Source organism: Carassius auratus, chromosome 20 (assembly GCF_003368295.1).
Source record: "Carassius auratus strain Wakin chromosome 20, ASM336829v1, whole genome shotgun sequence".
NCBI classification, from domain to species: Eukaryota; Metazoa; Chordata; class Actinopteri; order Cypriniformes; family Cyprinidae; genus Carassius; species Carassius auratus.
This window is the reverse complement of record NC_039262.1, coordinates 1,829,356-1,853,209: the sequence shown is the minus strand read 5'-3', so window position 1 is coordinate 1,853,209 and position 23,854 is coordinate 1,829,356. Positions and strand designations below refer to the sequence as shown.

Sequence of the window (23,854 nt, the reverse complement as noted above, 5' to 3'; positions counted from 1 at the left end):
CAGGCAATTAACTTAATATGGCGTACTGACGTTACATTTTAAAATACTATACAAAATAAATAATCAGAATACTTACTCCTGCTCACTCACGACAAAGAACTCCCCGCTCAAGCTCGCCGTCTCTGCAAGATTAACGATGGCAGTTTGCACGCACAGCTACTAGAACATTTACATCTGTCAGACAGGTTGCTGATGTCATCAAGCTTAGTTTGAGTCTGCGCGTCAGAAACGGAAGTGCTAAAAAACGCTAAAAATGGGCTTCACTTGTCTCAATTGAGTTCCAATGGGGTCGCTGTGTCCATTTCTTTTACTGTCTATGATTATTACGTTCTGAATATGGATTGTTTTGGACTGATGCATCTAACACCAGGTGAGTGGCATTAAATAACTTGAAAGATCAAAGATGATTTTTTAATATAACTCTGACTGGATTCGTCAGAAAGAAGTAAAAAAAGTAAACAAAAGCAGAATTAACAAATCTCATCACAGAAAACCAAACATATATGTTTGCAAGACATAAAAAATGATGCACAAGATCAATGAATGTAATATTTTTTATGTCACCGCAGCAGATTACATTTCTGAAAACTGGTCATCTCCCATTCTGAAAACAGAGCTGTGTCTATAGTTAATCTAGTTAATAATGACTAATTAGTGTTCATCACTTCATGTAGTCACTGATGTTCCCTAGTTGTGTTTCCTGGCTACGTAGAGTTTCTGCTTCCCTTGTTGATGTCTGGCAGGTTTTTTTTCACACTGACAAATGATGCATTTCACATACTACACAGAAGAACACTATACTATACTCTCAGACAGCAGAACGGCTCATATTCTGTGATTTATAAAGCAGTCTTTTCTCTGTAGTGTACAAGACTATACAGACTATATAGAGTTTAGCCACAGATGGGAAAGCGTGAACTCTCGGTGTTCTTTTCTTTCACCAGAATCTGTGATGTTGACAGAACTGTCATCATTGATTAATCTGTGGTGTCAAAAGGCCAGCTAAACTGTGTCAGAGGGGCAAAGCTGTGGGGGAAATCAATAAATCCAAACACATTCTCTATAGATTGATACTGAGATATAGAAGAAAATGCTTATTAAAAACAGCCAGACGGAAAGAGATTAGAGAGGGAGGGAAGGAAGGAGACGATGCTAATGACGGTCACTCAAACAGCGGGAAGCATCTCCAACTGTTTCCTCCATCAGAAACAAATCTGTTCCTGTTTCTCATGCCGCATGGCTTTGAGCAAAAGCATACATGCACCATCCTTTACTCAAATAAACAGGCTTTTTAAGCAAAAGACAAATATATAGATTCAGTGCCTTTAAAAGCATCTAATCTTTAGGGCTAAAAATATATTCTAGAAACTGATCTGTTCAGGCATCAGGTTCAACAACTAATCTTGATTTATCACAATGTCAGACTATCAGCATGCCATATATATATATATATATATATATATATATATATATATATATATATATATATATATATATATATGACATGCTGATAGTCTGAGATTGTGAGATTGTCAATAACATTCATTTTAACCAAGGTCCAATTGGCATAGAAACATTAAGCATAGAAATGAGCAGTTATAAAAGAACCTAAAATAGAAAGAGACATATTACATTGTAGATAAATAATAAACAGATCTAATGAAAAAATAACATGAATTGCAGATTTATAATAATGAAAAAAATATATATATTGTTAGAATGTTCGCCCTTGTTTCAAGGCCAATTGTTTAGACTACTAAACTAATCCCAAAAAAGTAAAAGCTTTGGACAATCTAGGAGTAAGACAGTAAAATATTATATGTCTCAAGTTGTTAAGTAGCCAAATAGCCTTCACTTTAGCCACAACAACACAGACCAACTATCAAAACATGAGGGTACATGAGATTTAAACAGACAGGTTTTCTATCACACGTATGCTCACGAGGCATTTTAAGGGCTGAGTCTCAAGGCTGAATACAGAAACTGTCTGCTTCCTCTCTCAGACACCTGTGTTAATTCACAACCAGCACAGCATTCCCAGCTGCAATCAAGCCTTGATTATAGAGAAGCTTCCTTGATTACAGAAGAAGAATGTGTTCACTGAGATTACTCAGGGTACATTCCACATGCTCACCAGAGCCCTATGACAAAGTGCACTTTAGAGGGTATTCAGCCTGTTAAAATGCTAAATTCTGGGATTACGAATCATGAGGACTGTGTTTGCTTAACCTTACACCATTGTTTGAAAGACCCTGAGAATCACTAGTTCCTACATATATTAATTTCACTTTTTGTAGTGAAATCTAACTACAAGTACAGAGGGACATCTGCACAAACAAACACAAGAGCAAACACACACACACACACACACACAAAGAGCAATGTGAAGAGCTCAATGGGTCAGCATTAGGAGATGTTGTCCTGCCCTTCAGTGATGTTATAGAACACACAGCTAGAGCTCACATTCTTCTATTGTTACATGCAACGAGAGAACTCTCCACTATACACACAGATCTCTACATGAAACCATCAGATGGCCATAAGAGACAATCACATGAATTCAAAAGGCTAAATCCAACAACAATATATGAGAAATGATGAAAAATATTTATATTTCTACAATAATCATCAGATGAGATTAGACAGTCATTGTGCAGAGAACAATCATAAAGCCAATGTAGTGAATAATATGCAAGTGTTATAAAAATCCATCCCATGTGTTGAGGATAACAAAATGGAAATTTCCTGGGAAACTGGGGTGCAAAATATCTGGAATAAAAATGGAAGTTACTGCTTAGAATTGATGTGCATTTTCGCGATTCCATCTAGCATTTTTTATGCGATATTTGTATCAAATCTTATAAATATATAATATAGTTTCAGGAGAGATCTCAACCATCTTAATAAACCATTTACTGAAACTGTACTTCCTCAACTTTCTGACGTCACACTTTCTGACGTCATTTTTTGAAACTGAAAGCTTTGAATGATTGTAGGTGTCAAAAAAATCATAATGAAAATGGTTTAAACTATGACTGTGTTTTTGCCCAAAAGCCATAGTGGGACCTCAGGTAAAACGCTAAACATTACGATATTTATAACACAAGAAATCCATTAAGTCTCCTGAGCTATAAAAGAGCATTAGTGACTATCTATGATTGCATTAATCAGTTCTCTTGTGACATGATCAGCTGACATGCTAACTTGTCATCACGAGGTGAATTGTGTCCTGATCGATAAACATCCAGTCTGTTAACACCACAATCAGTAGCCGCACTGAAGGGTCATCAAACGTACTCCTTGTGCTGTACTGTCAATGACCTATCAGCTAAAATCTCCTAGACAAACCAGCAGATCAAACAAACACACACTTAAAAAACTTAACAACATAAGAAGCCCTGAGATTAAACAAACCTACCATAAAGCAATCTCATGACAGCGTCAACTTTTTCTTCATCAGGACTTACTAAATGTACTAAACAGAAGTCATGCCTGAGTGCTAAGGAATGCAGGCAGGGAAGATTCCGGTTTCTCTTTATTACGCACAAACCCCTGCAGAACACACACACACACACAAGCTCAGCGCTTACCATACATTGCTCTTGATGTCAGTGAAGCTGCTCTCTCTTCTCAGTGCTTCCCTGCAGTGTCTTAGATGCAGCTGCAGAGAGATTTTTGGAGACACTGAGCCTACACGCTCACACACATGCGGTCTGCTGCTCTGAAGGCTGAAAATGATGCGATACACAACAGGAGCGATCGCACATACTAGTGCACAGTGATGGGGAAGCTATGCTGCTGGGATGACCTTGGCTTTTGCGCCAGCAAGTCTCAAAAGAATAACGCACATTTTGCAAGCACGAGTATACACCTTCTGCTCGCCAATCACCACTCAAAGAGGGAGGGGCTAGAGAGAGAGAGAATGAGGGAGTGGGATGTGCTCATTCATTCTCAGCAGAAGCTCCTCCCACTTCCTTAGATTCTCAACATCTCTCTCTTTCTCTGGTTGTGTTCGGAATCAAATATAGTACTAGTGTAGTGCTTATAAAATGTATACTGCTGATTTTTACTACAACTTACAATGAAATATAAATATGCATTTTTTTAAACAAACATCACCACAATGTCTTGAAAGTAAAAGACAGTGTATCTTGTCTAGTCAGTATTGTTATATATTCTGAGAAAAAAAAAGTTGTTTATGTTTTTGAAAGAAGTCACCAAGCTCACCAGGGCTGCATTTATATGATAAAAAACCCCCAGCAAAACAGTTATATTGTGAAATGTTGTTACAATATTTATATTACAATGAAATACAATTCTTTTTGGAGATAATTTAAAATTTAATTTATTTCTGTGATGTAAAGCTGAAGTTTTAACATCATTACTCCTGTCTTCATTGTCACATTATCCTTTTTAATGTGGCCAATACCCATTGGCTTTTATGAGATCTATATAAATGTAAAAGAAATGGTTATGCTTTTGAAGCAAATTCTGCCATTTTAAAAATGCAAGTGTCATAAACAAATAGGTTTATAGCCAAAAAATAGGTCAGAAAAGGTCTTTCCATCAGTCCCTCTTCTGAAAATCTTGATTCAGAGAGGAATTAAATTCCTACAAGAGACTGTCTTAAGGCTGTAGTTAATTCAGCCTGGAATTTTCAGGTACATTAGAGAAAAACATCTCATTTCCCAATCAGATGGCAATTAAATCACCAGCTACTATCTGTAAAAGCAGAAATGACATTATATCCCCCTGATAAATAATCACCGCCAGAATAGAGCTTTAGAGGAGTATGTTAGTATTGCAACTCCAAGCATAGCTCGGACAGCATGGTTTTCCTCCTGCAATCCATCATTCTCCTCCTACACTCTCTCTCACATATATATGTGTGCTGTGGAAAACATGCAACACACAGACAGCACAGCTAATGTGTAGGCTTTCACACATGCTAAAAATCCTACTGGAAGTGGCACTAGACACTGCAAGAGATATGCAATAACACAATAAACAATGACAGACATCATGTTATGATTATATCAAAAAATATATTTTTTTTTAAACAGAGCTAAATAAAATAATAATAAATAATAATAATAAAAAAAACTTGCCATGTTGATTAAATGAAATACTTGAAGTACTTAAATTATTAAAACTGAAAATAAAAATAAAATATTATATATATTTCTTTTTTTTTTCCAGAACATTTAAGTATATACAAAAAAAAAACATTAAATTAAAAGTTAAATTCTAATTGAAAATATAAAAAAAAAAAGCTAATTCAAAATACTAAAAATATGGCATATTACTATTCTGGTTATTATTATCAATAATAATAATAATAATACATATTAATAAATACTATAGCTGTATATAAGTAACACTAAAAGTAAAAAATGAGATTGAAAATTCAGTCCCTGGTTAAAAAAACAAAACACAAAATAGCAATCTATGTTTTTTTGAATGTCAAAGCTAATCTGGCATTTTGGCAAATGTCAAACATACAAAAAAATAAATAAATAAATAAAAAAAGGAGTAGGAGCAGATGCCAAGTGTCAGTCGCAGATGGGGTTTCCATGACGACCCAATGAATGCATCGGTCATGATTCCAACATCCAGGAAACTCGGCACTGTCATTATTTGCTGGGATTTTGATTAGAGGTACTTTTGACTCTGGGATAGTAAAAATTCACTTGGCAGCCACTTCAGAACAACTGCATAGCAACACCCTGGCAATCACCCACAGCAACATTCTTGCATCACGGCATCAGTTTTTCATTGGCAGACAACACTTTTAAATTTTGCACTTGTCTTCTCATCCAAAACCATACAATATTTACCTCAAAAGATTAAATAAATAAAAAAGTAGCCAAGGCATATGTACTTAATAACTGTGCAATGACATCATACTAGAGTATCATGAGCATCATGAGCACAATACCATTCAACTGAGAGAATCTGATTCTGTGAGAAGAATACATCAGTATCCTGGCAGAGACAGGACCTCTTACCACGACTCGGGCGGTGATCCAGCAGGGTACGACATTCCAGTGCCAACCTCAGAGTGGCAACAGGTTCAGGGACAGCCATGAGCATAAGAATACCCGCTCCAACACTCACATACAACTCTTAAAGTAGGGCTGCAGCTATCGATTCTTTTTGTAATCGATTAATCTAGCACTTAATCGATCGATTAATCGAGTAATCGGATAAAACGATTTGTGTGTGTTTTTGAACAACCAAAACAAATAATGCATAACAAAAATGATGTGGCTGTAAAATGAACAAGCATTTGGCTTTTATTTCTCAACAGAGGTATTTATTTCCAAGTCCAAAAGTTTGGCTCCAAAAGTTAAGTGCCAAGTTGGCATTGCCAACAATTATAGAACAATGTACAGTTAAGTGAACTTACTGTAACATGTATAACATGTATTGTAAAACTAATATGAATATAAACTTAGTTTTTTGTCTTCTTAATACACAACATTACAAAAAAAGGATTGCACCTTCTGCAAATTTAGTTTAGTTAACCTGAGAACAAAAAATGAATATAAAATATCAAGCCAAACAGGTACACAATGTATAAAAAAAATTATGTAAATAAAACAATTATAAACAATTATAAATAATAAGCTGTAATCTCAAAACAAACATCAAAATGTACGTGTGTGTGTGCGTGCGTGCGTGAGTGCATGCGTTTGTGTGTGTGTGAAGGGGTTCTTTTTTTAGGCTATACTCTCTTGCAATTGAACGTGATAGTTACGTTTACTACTTTAAAACGTCATCAAAGTTAAACATCATATCTAGTCAAACCGCATCACGACATCGCTACAAATGCAGTATGGGATTAAAATCAGCGAACATCAATAGGCTTAGACTACGTTAACTTACCTTGTTTCAGCGATGCTTGCTGAAACAGCATAGAGTGGATGTCTTCTGTTCAGATGCTGAATCATGGAAGATGTGCTGTTGTGGTATGCCAGCTCTATTTTGCAGTGGAGACACTGCACCTTGTTCGCTTCTTTATTAAGTGTGTAATGATCCCACACTTTAGACAATTTCTGCCGTTTATTTATAGATCTATTCTCCGCCATCGCGCCAACTAAATTCAAAAGTTCCGTGTGAATAAACGGTCCGTGTGACACAATCAAATCCCTGCGCCGCGCGTATAGTGCGCGTCATAGGAATTTAACGAGGCTTCGAGGCAGAGTTTTTGCCTCGAGGAATTTTTGTAATCGAGTAACTCGAGTAACTCGAGGAATCGTTTCAGCCCTATCTTAAAGTCACCGAAATATCGTCCTTCGGTTATCTAAATAAACCCATGGATGAAAGTAATCAATGTAAAAGCAGCTTGCTCTCTTGCAACTCACATAATCCTCTAATGTGCTAAAATACAAAACGTAGACAGCAAATTAGCAAATGGATCCAATGCTGAGCATTCACCTCAATTAGAAATTCTCTGAAAATCTTTAGCCCATCAAATACTACAGGAATTCCCCAAATAATATTATTAAATCCTTCAAAATCTTGATTTTTAAGCAAGCAAACAAGATGTCCTGTAAAGTGCCTGGTTCTTGCTGTCCCTTAGGTTTGAAGGTCTCTCTTTTTAAAGTTAATGACAGGGTCTTTTGCAGGCTGTTCAGTTCATGGCATCCCTTCAGCTCTGAGCAGATTCCTGTGCCTTGACACTGACAGAGTCTCCTCGGTCCGACAAACTCCCACACTCTCTTTCTCTCTGGAGTTTACTGGGACAATGACAGAGGAGGAATAGTGGAACTCATTGTGTCAGTGAGATGTTTATTAATGAGAGAAAGAGAGAGAGAAATGCCAACCAGCCAAATCCAAGGACTGTCCTTGCAAACAGGACTATAAGTAGGCCCAAAAGGAATCTGTGCCCACAGAGCCCAAAAAATAAATAAAAACCAAATCCTACAGAATGGATGGGAATAACTGTCACTTACAAATGCTTTTCAGCTTTCAAAAGATTTCATTCAGGCCTACCTAAAAGAAACTGAATCTTAAAGATGCAATGTGACTGACGCAGCAGCAGCTCTTTTCTTGTGTATTGTGATGTAAATCCTGTTTATGAAAAATAAAAGAATAAAGCAGGAAATTGGTTCTATCCAATGGTTGTTGATTGAAGGCAAATCTGAAAGCGAGCTTACAGATAACTGTAGAAAAGGACAGTGTTCAGATGAAGTGAAAGGTTCAAATAAAGGCACATTAGCAAAATTTTATGAGAAAAAAAGTCCATTGTCTGTCAAGAATGTATAAATCACAGCTCACAACTAGTCGCTTTCAAACCAAGCAGCTTTCTGTTGGTCAGCGTAAAAAGTTTGCCTGATTAATGCCTCATTCAAAATTCCCCATTGGACAGACTCCTGCTGAAATAACTGGATTTTGCCCTGCAAAATTTCACAGAGCAACAGTAAATGCTACAACACATAAAACCAATACATGTCAAGAAAGTATGCTATCTTACCAAAAGACTGATTAATAAATTATTAATTCTAAATAATGCTAAACTATTAAATGCAAATTAAATTTAAAAAAATATAAGCTCAAAAATGAAAATAAAAAAAAGTCATCTGTATGTGACCATGGAACACAAAACCAGTATTAAGTGTCATTTTTTTAATATTGAGATTTATACATCATATGTAATCCGAATAAATAAGCTTCCCATTGATGTATGGTTTACTAGGATAGGACAATATTTGGCTAAGATACAGTACAGACCAAAAGTTTGGAAACATTACTATTTTTAATGTTTTTGAAAGAAGTTTCTTCTGCTCATCAAGCCTGAATTTATTTGATCAAAAATACAGAAAAGAATATAATATTCTGATATATTATTACAATTTAAAATAATTGTTTTTAAATTTATTATACTTTAAATGATCATTTATTTCTGTAATGCAAAGCTGAATTTTTAGGATCATTATCACATGATCCTTTAGAAATCATTCTAATATGATGATTCATTATCAAAGTTGGAAACAGTTCTGCTGCTTAACATTTTTTCAGAATGTGATACTTTTTTAGGATACTTTGATGAATAAAAAGTAAAAAAAAAAAAAAAAAAGAAGCTATGTTTTTAAAATATAAATATTTTGTAATAACAATATACACTACTGGTCAGTAATTTGGGGTCAGTAATTTTTTTTTCTTTCTTCTTTTTAAAGAAAATCAATACTTTTATTCAGCAAGGATGTGTTAAATTGCTAAAAAGTGATAGTAAAGAAAATATATTATTAGAATATATATTATTTAAAAAATATATTTTGAATAAATGCAGTTCTTTTGAACCTTTTATTCATCAAATATATTAGACAGCAGAACTGTTTCCAGCACTCATAATGAATCAGAATATTAGAATGATTTCTAAATGATCATGTGATAGACTGGATGTTACATGTGACACTGAAGGCTGGAGTAATGATGCTGAAAATTCAGCTTTGCATCACAGGAATAAAATATTTTTTAAAAGTATATTCAAATAGAAAACTATTATTTTAAGTTGTAATAATATTTCACAATATTACTGTTTTTTTCTGTATTTTTGATCAAATAAATGCAGGCTTGATGAGCAGAAGAAACTTCTTTCAAAAACATAAAAAATATTAATGTTTACAAACTTTTGGTATGTACTGTATAAATATTTAAAAATCTATTTGAATCTCCAAATGAATTCTTAGAAATGCATATTACTAATCAAAATGTAAGTTTTGATATATTTACAGTAGGAAATTTACAAAATATCTTCATGGAACATGATCTTTACTTAATATCCTAAAGGATTTTTGACGTAAAAGAAAAATCTATAATTTTTGACCCATACAATGTATTTTTGGCTATTGCCATTGCCAGTCGTTAAGACCAGGTCCAGGGTCACATATGCATCGATAAATTGTTCATAATAAGACCATAAAGAAACCTTAGATTAGAAAATTTATGCATTTCCATTTCTTGCTGATTTTAAAAGATCTGCTAAAACTTTTCAGGAAACTTTTATGTTGTGGTGTTTATGCTTTGACAATTTTAAGTGGTGTCTGGGAAACTGGCTATAAATGCTTCCATCAGACACACTGACATCGACAGATAAACACAATTGCGTAACCAACTTTGCATTCCAACCAGCAATTTAAATGTTTTTCATGTAACTCTTAAATAAAGCCAACATTTTATACCTGCAAACCTTCTCCAACAGCAAAGCCATACCTGGACAAGTATTCAGACCAACATCACTTTAATTTCTGTTTACTACTGTAACCAGTTTCGAATATAAATAGTGTAGTTACTAGTATAATTTACATGTGTGTACTGAATTGGACCCTGAATAACGTAGAATCATTGAAGCTCATACCTGTCATGATGACTTTTTACGCCAGATGTCGCGCTTGCACTCAAGCGGTTACTACGGCTCACCGGCGTCCAGCGGTCCAAAACCGGACTTCACGCCAAACTAGAACGCTCTTTTCCGCTCACTCACAGTAGGAAAACCGCAGGATGGTGTAGGGCCTACCGCTGGAACAAATAGGTGAGATTCAAAACAGATCCCGCTGCACTTGGGTACTGCTTACATTTACAACCACAACTAAAAAAAAAAAAATTCAGTTTTTGTGAGTTTCATGATATCAGATAGGTTTGTGAAAATAAATTTTGTTTTTCTTTATCTTTCAAGTTAACTGAGTAACGTTAGCGCCAGAGTGCGCACTCTGTAGAACTTGAGTCAGCTGGGTTATGAGCGATTTCTAAGAAAAACACAAATGTAAACATTTGTGTATATGTAGAATAATCACATTTAACTTTTCCTTTTTGTATAAACTTATTTATTAATATACAAATAATCTGAAGCACCTCGTTAACATCTCGACAGGGTGTGTAGCCTAAAGTTACAGTTATTACTAAAACAATTAACTGAGCATGCTCTTTTGATTTATTAACACTATCATAACTGTACAGAATGTTATTTCATATATTAATTTCCTCACCGCTTGTTTTCAGCTGCATAGTCTGGTAAATGGTGTTCTCATTCTCCATCAGCGAGCCAAAATAAACATGATAAATGACTCGTATTCACTCACTGCTTCTTCTGTGAATGACGGTCTTTCCACACACAGTGATTCAGACTCACACACTTCCTCTGAGATCCTTACAGGACAACTGCAGAGAGGAACTCGACATTTACCCATGAATACATTAAGCATTTTGTGTCGGTATGTCATTTTTATAATAATAATGAGAATAATAATAAATAATAATAATGTGAATTAATATTAATAGAATGTCAGACTGGGATTAATTAATAATGCATTAAGTGTCAGCAATTGTTTTGTTTTATAATAATTATGATTATGAGTCATGAGAATTCCCGATGAATCATTTGATGTAGTTCGGAACTTTGGAGCGGGTTTGTTGTTTTAATGAAATCAGACTTTTCTGCTTTTTAATAACCTGGAATCAATGGGAAAAAACGTTATATTCCACCGAAGCTAGATGAAGACATAATGCTGATGAAGACGCTAATTAATTGATGCCAGGCTGTTATGTGAGCAGTTGAAACACAGCTGATACAACCACATGATGGCAGCATGTTGTATCTGGGCTTGACTGTAAAATGTGCGAGTGATGCAGATATATCCTCAGTCTATTTTCCTTAATCAAAATATTTGATTCTTAATTAAATCAATATAATTTAGATATCTGTTTCAATTGTGTGATAATTGTTAAATTAATTAAGTTAACTAAAATAAATATAATATACAAATTCACCTAAACAGGCTTACCTTTAAATAATTTTGTTTACATTGTGTTTACAGGAGCTTTATTCTTTTCAGATGTTTTTAGCAGAGCTAATACTCTTTACCTTAAGTAACCCTCACCCAGTTTAACCTCCCTGCTACCTGAGTATATTATCTTCTTTCTTCTGTATATTCTCATGCATAGCCTACCAGTCAACTGTCCAAAATTATGAACTCAGTTCATATACTTTAAGATGTGTCTTGCTATTCCACCATGATATAATGCTTACCATGTTTTAGCAAAAATATGTGAAACACATCCCTGTCCTGTTTACATATGATCTTTGCAGTTTACACTTAATGGCAGGCAAAATTGGAATTGATCTACTACTGTTATAGTTAATCACTTATGATGCTTCTTTTAAAAAGTCACGACTGCATAAAATGGATCCTGCTTCCATAAAATGTTTTCAATCAATAAAAAATCTATTAGCAAAGATAAGGTGCATTGCTAGTCTACATTTTGCATAATTCAACTGGCAGGTTTGCCAAAAGTCTTATGGTTTGCCCTCCTTGTGCACAAGAAAAGTAACTTCTAAGTTTAACACACATGGGCTTTGCCAGGATCAGAAATAGCAGTTTTGAAGCCTTAGCTGGGCACATGGCTGCACGTAGGGCTCAGGATAGATCTGTTGCTGTTTAAAGAGGACTGGATTGAATCATGTGTGTATTAACTGATTAGTGAGCTCTGGGAATCCCATTAGAGCCAAGCTACCATTGCCAATGCTGATTAAGTCCCTAGAGCCCACCATAGACCACAATCCTCGGCAAAATCTCATTCTCCCATGAGCTCCCATAAAAAGCACTCGTCTTTTTTTGTTTTTTATTTTCACTAATGTGATGCAGTATGCATTAACTATGACAGAAAGCCTACATGTTATCTCATCCATCGTGACCATATGTGTTTAAAAAGTCTAATTACTCTGTCTATTGTTTTCTTGTTTTACTTATGCAAGCTTCATTTGTGGTGCTTGCTTAGGCAAGCATTTCATATACTTAGGTTTGTTTTTAACGAGGTCCCTAACCCAAATATTCAACTTATTTTTCTAATCAATCAGACCACTTTGGCTTAGTGGATGAATCATCAGATTGCACAAACCAAAGTCTAGAAATGCCTTTTCAGCAACCACCATCAAACACCTAACATCATGGCAAGATTAGTGAAGGAAGTACGACTCACATTGTACTCATGTACATATCAAATAATAATTGAAAATGTGCACTAATTTAAGAATAAATTCAGAACAATGAAAAATTTCTTCAAAAGAGAACAATGGAACTATCATTATTATCATTAACTATCATTATTTTGGATATTGACCATGATAATATAATGCTATTCAATGCATCTCAATAAACATGTCTATATACTGTATGTCTACACATTTAAATAAATTGTATTAGAAAAAGTCTAAAAAATCTAATCTAATCTAATGTATCATTGAATCATATGACAACAATACTGTTTCGTATTACAACTTATTAACCCTCTAACTCTAGCATTTCTATTCTTTAAAAAAAAATTTTCCTTTTAAACTGTTCATTTACAAACTGCTTGTTTTCTTAAAAAACAACAACTGTAGCTTCTCTAATCTTTTTGTATTCTATCTTTCTTTTTATTTATTATACAATTAACGAAAGCAAAAGATGCCTCTAAAACTAGATTCTCTATTCTTTTTTTATATAACAATAATCATAAAAAAACTTGCTATGTGTACTGCAACTTGTTATAGCACTTGCATATCATAGATTTGAATTGCTTCCATTGTTCTCATTTGTAAGATGTTTGGATAAAAGCATCTGGTAAATGATTAAAGGTAAATGTAAATTTTTCTGACTGTATTTGGCATTTTCTGATTTTATATTGTGAGATCCCAAGACTTGCTCCTCATCAGGTCTCTGTCTGAGGTCTTGTGCATAGTGCACAATTAGTAAATTCTATCACAAGTACTTTATCCAGCTTATAGCCAACCTTACCTGATCCTACTGACCTGCCTAGCTCAGTTCAGCCAATGAGATACTTTCTTTTGGCATCATTTACTCCTCTGTCCTGCCTCTATATTTAATCCCTCTTTTATTTTAAACATAAATGCAGTGTTTACATGGATTTCCATCCTATCTGCACTTATCTTGTATTCTTCGCATACAAATTATTACTCATTTACATTGTTTACCTCTAATAATAACATATCATATTTCATGAGAGAGCTTTTGACTGAAATCTCCCAGAAGTGTGGATAAGGTACCGACCTCTGACCCTGAAAGGCTCTTGTTAGCTCAGGTCTTCTCTACTGTGCATCATGTGACGTCAGTGATAGATGCTTTGAGTAGCCAGGGCATGAGTGCTGAGTAAGTAATCCAATTTGTGCAACTTGAGCTTCCTTCTCGCTTTCGGCGTGGCAATCTGTTGATCACTTCTCAGCTCAATGAATCAGAAAAACGTGTTCTTCTCTCTTCTCTCCTTCATCGCCAAGTTGGAATATAGATTGTGTAGGTATTTTGCCCATGACTTTCTTTTGCTGCATTCTGTGAAGAGGCATAACAACAATATGTAGGATGGAGAGAATCAAAGGAAAGACTCTTTGATGGAGCTTTCTCAAAGAGCAGCAAAATGTACAAAGAAGCGATGGGACGTGTATTATCTAACAGGTAAGAAAAATAATTTTTATTTCCATTCTGTAACATTATGATGTATAACCTCTTTTGTATATTTATGTATTTTATAGATTTTTTTTTTCCTAATGTAGGTTATAATATTTTCCAGCCAATTCTTTTATTAGTGTAAAATGATTTATTTGACCAAATAACAGTATTTAGAATTTTATATAAGCATTTTGCTTTTTTAATCCAAATCTATTATCTAGACACATGTTAGGTAAAAACAAAAAACATGTTAGCCCGAATGAACTGTAAGTTGCTTTGGATAAAAGCATCTGCTAAATGCATAAATGTAAATGTAGAAACAAGTTAGCAAAATACATTTACTATAATATTCAGCTTTATGAAATCTGTAAACTGATCTATGCTTTCTGAGGAAGAGCTGGTTTAAGTTGGGATCACAGGTGTGGGTGGGATGGGTTGTGTTGAGATGGAGCCACACAGAAAGGGATTGTTTACAGCAGATAACAGTATTATGTAGCTCAGTGCTAAATCTGGCACTCTCTTTTACCGCACATGGTGACATCACAGGTCCTGTTTAACAGTCTGATGGTGTCAACAATGGGATAAAATGTTGTAACTTATTTAACTAATACAGTAATCAACAAAAAAAAAATCAAATTTAAAAGGGTTTTAGATTTCATTTCATAAGCAGAAATGGAGTTCTTTCAGCTTCCTAGAAAATACAAATGATGTGCTGTAATTAGCTTTTTCTCTCTTTTCAGACGTGGATGAGCCTTAATCGGCCACCTCAACTTTGAAGGGAAATTCAGCGAATTCTTAACTCATGGGTAATGGTGGCGAGATAAACCTGTAGATGCCATGGTAACATTCAGCGACACGACTGACATTCACATGATGCCTCCACCGTCTTATATACCCACTCCACAGTCACCAGGCTTGCGGCGCAAACAACTGCTGTGGCAAAACGCTGTGAAACACATCATTAGCCAACGGGGGCTGAGACAGCAGTTTGGTGTTGAGCCAGCCCGGAAAAATTCATGTCACTGATGCCTATATCGAGGAAATCAACCGACAGATCCGCTGCAAAGCATCACGGGGTATGACTAAACGGCGTTCCTCGGTTGCCAGAGTTCATCCATCCTTTTTTGGGGAACGTAGCTGTTCATCCAGTACTCAAACATCTGCGGACTATGTCAGTGATGCTGACTTTTTTGTGCACTGGGGCCACATTATCCACGGGGTGTATGTGCCAACATTGAGACACATCTTCAAGTCCAAAGACCTTGAAAAACTCTACCAGCGCCATTCCTCACATACTAGAAGAACCTCATTAGTTGTCACAAACATTATTGATGCAGCTGCCAAACTGCACCTGCTTTTTCTCTACCTGGCCCTGGTGCCTGACGGTTCAGACATACTGCTAGGCTGGTTTACGGGATTTTTCATGGCTTGTGCAATTGCCCTGTGTATTTTGGTACTCACCTGTAAACGGTCACACTCCCCAAGATGGTTGCATTACGCTGGTATGGCTAGCTGGCTGTCACAGACTACTCAGGTGTTGGGTGGGTTGGCATATGGGTTGGAAAGAGACCAGTCCTGGTATGTACTTTTCACCCTGTTTGCCACATATACTCTATTGCCATTGCCACTGCTCTGGGCTATCGGAGCTGGCACACTCACCTCAATACTTCATCTCACTGCAGAGACTATATGTCACATCAGCGAAGTGGGACTGCTAAGAAAGGTAGAGATGGATGGCTGGATGGATGATAGATATATGGATGAGTCAATGACCAATTATATGATGATAGATGTATGAGTTTCTTGGCTTATCAAGCAAATCATCTAGTTCTCTGTCACATCCATTTCCTTTCCCTTTCTTTTGTAAGAGATTGGTTCTCAATGGCCCTTTTGGTTTTTCTTTAGATTCTCGCCAAGGCTTTACTTTACACAAGCATGAATGTGGCAGGTCTGTTCATTCATTACCTGACTGACCGGTCCCAAAGACAAGCCTTTCTTGAGACACGCCGCTGCATTGAAGGCCGCATGAAACTAGAGACTGAAAACCAGAGACAGGTAAAAGGATATGAAGTTTTTATGTTGTGCTGAGATTCCAGTATCCTTTGTCCTTTAACAAATTAGTGTTAATATTAATGATTGAAAGAACATACTGTATATCATATGTTTAAAATTGGTTTAACGAAAATACCTCAGGTCAGCTTTTGTTTCCTCCTCAGGAGCGTTTGGTGCTGTCTATCCTGCCCCGCTTTGTTGCCTTGGAGATGATTGCCGATATGTCTTCTATGGATGATGATCTTGATCCACAGCAATTTCACAAAATATATATCCATCAGTACAAAGATGTCAGGTATCTCATAGCTTCTAACAAGGAATGTTTTAGTGATAGTATTTTCTAGGTGATATAATTTGGTTTTCAAAAGCAAAGCCTTAATGCCACTGGATTTGGAACTCATGGCAAGATGCAATTCAATTGGTTTAGATCAGAAAAACGGTTAAAAATAGTAAGCCTTTACACTGAATATTGTTAGCAGTTTCGATTGTAATGAAAAATAATACAAATTTCTTACTGTTATTTCTCATCATTTCTACACTCATTATCTTTTCTTCCCAGTATCCTCTTTGCTGATATAAAGGGCTTCACTCTGTTATCCATGAACATGTCTGCTCAGGAATTAGTGCGCTTACTCAATGAGCTCTTTGGACGTTTTGACCGACTAGCCGATGTAAGCTTTCAATTTATATAATTTTTTTTTTTAAAGTTAGTGCTTCAAATAGAGCTTAATCATTAAGATAATAAAGACCTAAGACTTGTGCTGATGATTCCAATGTTTGTATTTTTAGGAATATGACTGCTTGAGAATAAAAATCTTGGGGGACTGCTACTACTGTGTATCTGGGGTTCCAGAGCCTCAGCGAGCACATGCTCGCTGCTGTGTGAAGATGGGACTAGCAATGATCAGCACCATTCGGTACAACACAGTCCCATTCCTGTATCCCCTGTATAACCAAAATAGTTCAGGATTTTAACAAATATTGCTTTAGAAGTGTGCATGTCATGAACAACTAGAGTGCTAGATAAACTGAACTTCATTTTGGTTGCCTAATGAATTAATGGTTACACATATATTTTTGTACTTAAACTAAGATTAGTTTACTATACTTTTTGACTTATTTATACAGTAAATCATCAAGAATCATTATCTGTATATTCTTAGATCTATAAGGAAACAACTGAACTTTGACATGGATATGCGAATTGGAATCCACTCAGGCTCTGTACTTTGTGGGGTTCTGGGTCTACAAAAATGGCAGTTTGATGTGTGGTCTTGGGATGTAGGCATTGCCAACATGCTTGAAGCAGGGGGGATCCCTGGGTGAGTGACCAAAACTTCATAAACGTGATTTACCATGAGTAGAACATATAAACACATCCCAATGCTACATTTAAACAAACAAGTTACCAATGCTTGAACAGTTTGACTTGAATTTTACAATGAACTGCAATTGTGTGTAACTCTTTTGATTGTCTATTGTCAACAGACGCATCCACATTTCACGTGCTACTTTGGACTGTCTGGATGGAAGCTACCAAACAGAGAATGGGCGTGGATATGAACGCAGTGAGTTCTTACGAAAACACAAGATTGACACTTTCCTTATCTGCCACAAGGAGGAGGATCTAGATGGAATGGAAGCAGATCATTTAAAACCTCAGCAAAGCCACCGCCCCTGGAACAAAGAGGTTCTATTTAGCAACTTCATTGATTTAATATATGGCTCTATATCAAGAAAGATTTACAATTTTTGTATAATGGGTCTACTTCTCTGCTGAACTTTAACTTTACAGATATTGGCCTCCTTCTCCCATGGGTCTTACACACAACTTCCTACATCCTCAGTGTGCAGATCTACATCCAAGGAGATCAACAAACGGATAGAGCATGCTATAGATCTTCGCAGCAGTGAGCGCATGCGTCAGGAGCATATAACTTCAGCGACATTGGTGTTTAAGGATACACACATTGAGGAGAAGGTATTAGGGGCAGGATATGACCTGTCTGTAATGTGGAAACAGTTGATTAGCTGTTAAATTAAATGTCAAACTTAAGAAAAGGAGTTAGTTTGAACTTGGCATTTGTACTGTTGAAATCAGTGTTGTAGTCAAGACCATCTCATTCAAGTCAGAGTCAAGACTAAGGCTAAGGCTAAAAGAGGATAGAAGTCCAGACCGATTCCACATGCTCCTGAGTCCATGACAAGATCAAAAACTATAAAAAATATGGTTTTGAACTTGAGACTGAACTGAGTCTTGTCATGGGTGCAGGAGCATGTGGACTTGACCCTCTTCTGGTCTAGACTTGGACATGAATGAGTTAGTTTTAACCAGTGTTGGTGGTAACGCATTACAAGTAACTACAGTATTACAAGTAGTGGTGTCCCGGTAAGAATATCAATACAGAATGGTTCCTGGGGCAAATTCCAAATGGAAGTGACCATCCCTATGCCCTTGGAGTGGGGACTTTGGAGTGAGCAGGGCACGTGCATGTTTTATAATATATTTGAGGTATCCTTTTAAAGATGAAGGCAGTGTTTCAACTGAGTGTCCATGAGCACAAAAATGGGTGTTTACATTTAAATAACGCGGTGCAGGATGGGAAAATTAGGACTGCATCGGGCTGAAACTAGCAAAAACGCTATCAGTATGATGAGGCCCCATAATTAGAAGTTGTTAAGGTTGTTGTTTGGCAGAGTGAAACCTCCATTAGTACCTCTCTGTTTCAATCTGTGAATGGCCTGTACAAGACCAAAGACCACAGCGGTGAGAGTGGTCCTCCGACTCCATTCATTCTTCCCTCTGTCTGCAATCCAGTTGCTTGAAAGTTGCCACCTTTTGGTGCAGATGATGTACGTTTGTTAATGTCCCTTTCTCTCACTGATGGCCTTTATGAAGTCCACTAGAATATTACATGTGGCCTCAGGGACCTGAATCTTTCCACTGACTCTAGTACTTTCCATTCGACCTTAATTCACTGTCATGCCCCAGATATCATACTGGCGTTTGGTGGCACCAATGACATTTTTGTAATGCATTACTTTTAAAAGTAACTTTTCCCAACACTGTTCTCGACTACAACATTGCTTTGGGTAGGCCATCAGATCATGTAAATTGTTTAGCAATTCAATTGATCAAAACATATGAAGTTTCTGACTTTATATTTTGCTTCATGATTCAGTTCTCTCAGGTAAGGGACGAGATGTTTAAGACCAATCTAGTATGTTCCTTCATCATGTTTCTTCTTCACATGGCTGTCCAAGCCCTCATTCCTGTACCCAGGTAGAGTTTACTCAATCGATGTTCAGCACCTGAAAAAGGATTGTATTTCTGTCACTTTTACAAACCATTGAGGTTAGATTTGTTAAAATGCTCCTCCATTCCCTTTTTTCTTCATTGTCTTACCTACAGGTTTTATTACTGGACAGCACTGCAGTTCTGTCTATTCTTGCTGGGATATCTCTTATTGCTTATGATAGTCTTGGCTGAAGAGTTTAAACAATTTCCAAGTGTCCTTCAGCAGTTTTGCTGCTGGATCCATGAAAACAACAGTATGCCGGAACCTTCTCACTGTCACAGCTATAGCCATCAACTTTGGCATGGCTCTGTTTGATATGGTGAGACTTGCAAGATTTTTATTTTTTTATTTTGCAACTTGGAGCACATGTGATTTGCGAGATACCAGTTTAAATGTCATCAGTTTGCCTCTATAGCATGCATACCCAAACATAATACATGAAGTTATTTTAGGTGGTGTGGCATAGTGGTTAAAGTTCAGGACTAGTAACTATAATGTCGCTGATTCAACCACCATTTGGCATTAATTGTTATTCTTCATTTTGTGATTATCCAGATATGGTGTCACTCTACTGAGACTAGAGAAATAAGCAACAGTGAAACAGAGGAACATAAGCCCAGCCAGAAGCCTCTTACAGCCTGCACATATCCAGAGGTGTGACTTCTGTCTAAACAGTTTTGTTGTGAAGACTCCAACTACCTGTTGTTGCATTTCATGTCTATTATATCTATGCATACAGTTCTTCCTTCTAAGTGGAGTGGTTTCTATGGTGACCTGTGCTGTGTTCCTGAGGCTGAGCTCTCTCTTAAAAATGGCTATTCTGTTGTTGGTGGTGGTGATCTATACTTACTTCATTGAAGTGTCCTTCCACATGCTGTATGTACCTAATCCAGAGCAGGAACAGTCAGGCAGGTGAGTGTCTATGCTAGATCTCTAGCATACTCTCTTTAGAAATGCCTTTAAAATATGTCCATATGGTTAACATTTATTTGCATTTTGTACTTAAAAGGTCTCAATACCTCAGAAGAAAAGGAGTCTCAATTCTGCTGATGGCGATGTTTGTCATAGCTGTTTTCTACAATGGTCGACGGGTATGAGTGATCAGTTTTGCCAACACATTGCCCTGAAGCATTGTATTCTCTATAGCAATGGGAATGAGAAAATGTAGAAAAATATACGAATATGGAATATACATCCTTATTCTGTGGGTCTTATTTATTCACTGATTCAGTGGGAAGCAACAGCACGGCTAGACTTCCTGTGGCGTTTGCAAGCTCAGCAGGAAGTGCAGGAGATGAGAGATCTGAGGGAACACAATGAATGTCTGCTGCATAACATTCTGCCGGCACACGTTGCTCGTCACTTCCTAGAGAGGAACAGGAATGATCAGGTACATCAGAATCATATGTAAGCCACTATTAGTGATGATGTAAAATATTGAATGAGTGAAAATGTGAGTGGAGCTTGCCTTTGTAAAACTTGCTTCCATGATGGTCTCATAATCCGCCAAGTGATAAAGAGAGAAAGTCTGATAGCTTAGATGAGAAATATCACGCCTCAACACAGTTTAAGGTATCATTAACTCCCATAGCAATTTTAAAGTATCATTTAGATCCCTAATTCTTTAAGCTATGGTAATAATGAAGCACCACTAATAACTAAAAAGACAAAATAAAGGCCCAAACTTCATGCTCATCTTTCATCTTTGACCAGGAGCTGTATTCTCAGTCCTATGATGAGGTGGGTGTAATGTTTGCCTCCATCGCTGGCTTTAATGAATACTACGAGCAGAAGGAGATCAATCACGAAGGAGTTGAGTGTCTCAAACTGCTCAATGAGATCATTGCAGACTTTGATGAGGTAGGACTTTGATGAAAGGTTGTATTTTTTGCTATTGTTTTTCTCTAATAAAGCTAGCATTGTTTTGGGTTCTCTCTTTAAAAGCTGTTGGAGGAGACATATTTTTTGGACATTGAGAAAATCAAAACCATTGGGAGTTGTTATATGGCAGCATCTGGTCTATCCACTGATAAAAAGGTAAACCATGTTTAAAAAAATAAATAAAAATTAATTAGCTTACTTCATTGATTATATACATTTAGAATTTCCCATCAGCTGTCTATACACCATAATTGTTCTGTGTTTTATCCTGACAGTCGCGTGTTGTAAATGACTGGCATCATCTCAGTGAGTTGGTTCTGTTCGCACTGGCTATGCAAGAGACCCTGAAAGAGATCAACAAAAAACATTCCTCAAACAATTTCCAGCTCCGCGTTGGTAATGAGTCAATGACTAGACCTCATTCAGAGTATATGCCATATTTAATTTGATGTGAATGAGTCTGTAAATAGATAAAGACGTAAATTGTACTTGCAATTGTTGTGCACCTAGGTATCGTCACAATACATTTCCACAAAGTACAGGTTGTACGACAGATTGAGCAGACTGTATGTACCTATATGTACCTTTCAGTCTATTCCTATAGCACGGAATGGCTTCAAAATACTTGCTGTTTTTGGATCTTGGCAGACCCTGTTGACTAAACAGTTTAATTCTAAATTTTTTTTTTTTTTCATTTTTATGTCTCATTAAATATGTCAGTTACTCTGATTAGGAAGTTACAGTCACAAGTAATTCATGCCAATAACAATGAGTATATATGAGTAACTTCAATGTACCCCTTTAGGAATTGCCCATGGTCCTGTTGTTGCTGGAGTCATCGGTGCCACCAAGCCCCAGTATGATATCTGGGGCATGACAGTGAATTTGGCAAGTCGAATGGACAGTACTGGGGTTAATGGAAAGATTCAGGTCCCTGAGGCCACATGTAATATTCTAGCAAACTGGGGCTTTGTGCTAGAGTTGCGTGGTGAGATATTCATAAAGGGCGTCAGTGAGAGAAAGGGACATGTACGAACCTACTTCATCAGCACCAAAAGGCAGCAGCTGTCAAGCAATGGGATTGCAGACAGAGGAAAGAATGAACGGAGTGGCCGGACCACTCTCGCCGCTGTGGTCTTTGGCCTTGTACAGGCCATTCACAGAGAGAAACAGAGAGGTACTAATGGAGGTTTCACTCTGTCAAACAACAACTTTAGCAACTTCAGATTATGATGTGAAACACCAAACAGTATTTACCTTAACTTAATGGACACTCAGTTGAAACACTGCCTTCATCTTTAAAAGGATACCTCAAATATCTTATAAAATTCTTGTGGACTTGTCTATGGAACACAAGTAGAATAATGACTATTTTTGTACCGATTTCATAAATAATGTATATTTTCATAAACTTCACTTGGGCCACAAATTTTGTTAGGTTCTTGATCCACTACATGCTTTGAAAAGTTACACATATATGTGACCCTGGACCACAAAATGTCTTAAATGAGATTTATACATCATCTGAAAGCTGAATAAATAAGCTTTCCATTGATATATGGTTTATGATGTATGGTCATCTATTGATGATAGGACAATATTTGACCAAGATACAACTATTTGAAAATCTGGAATCTGGAAGTGCAAAAGTATCTAAATACTGAATAAATCGCCTTTAATTTTGTCCAAATTAAGTCTTAACAATGCATTACTAATCAAAAATTACGTTTTTATATATTTACGGTATGAAATTTACAAAATATCTTCATGGAACATAATCTTTACTTAATATTAATCATAATGGTTATTTGGCATAAAAGAAAAATTGATCATTTTGACCCATTCAATGTTTTTTGGCCAGTGACTTAAGACTTAAGGTTTTGTGGTCCAGGGTCACATATTTTACTTTACTACAGCCAATTTAAACATTTTCAGATAATAGAAAACTACAGTTTACAAGAATTGTTCCTCATCCATGCCATGATAGCATAAAAATACCTCGCATGTACCACAGACACAAACTGTGCACAAACTTCTTTGTGAGTTCTGTAATATTTGTTTTTAATGGTAAAATATAGTATATTAATAGTCTTTATTTTGTTCTGAATATCAGAGGGTCGTTTCTGATTTTCATTTATATTAATATACATTTTAATGCAATTTCAAATGTATAAATAT

The 23,854-nt window shown here is 36.2% G+C and overlaps 1 protein-coding gene and 1 pseudogene across 6 annotated transcripts in view; one reads left to right on the top strand and one right to left on the bottom strand.

Moving 5' to 3' along the window:
• The window catches only part of LOC113120497 (protein EFR3 homolog B-like), a 30,019-nt gene extending 18,841 nt beyond the window's left edge, over positions 1–11,178 (bottom strand). Inside the window, exons 1-4 of one of the 6 annotated variants that reach the window (XM_026290347.1) lie at positions 10,992–11,148; positions 10,364–10,524; positions 7,274–7,306; positions 6,009–6,125 (exon numbers count right to left, since the gene is read on the bottom strand). In XM_026290347.1, the coding sequence (XP_026146132.1) occupies positions 6,009–6,093 (85 nt within the window). In that variant the 5' untranslated portion in view covers positions 6,094–6,125; positions 7,274–7,306; positions 10,364–10,524; positions 10,992–11,148. Of the gene's footprint in view, positions 1–3,418; positions 3,564–3,590; positions 3,899–6,008; positions 6,126–7,273; positions 7,307–10,363; positions 10,595–10,991 lie in introns of those variants that run through there. The other 5 variants (XM_026290343.1, XM_026290345.1, XM_026290344.1 and 2 more) reach the window with 5 other exon arrangements.
• Positions 11,179–11,762: 584 nt separating this feature from the next.
• On the top strand, positions 11,763–23,465 carry LOC113120490 (adenylate cyclase type 8-like; annotated as a pseudogene).
• The last annotated feature ends 389 nt before the right edge of the window (positions 23,466–23,854 follow it).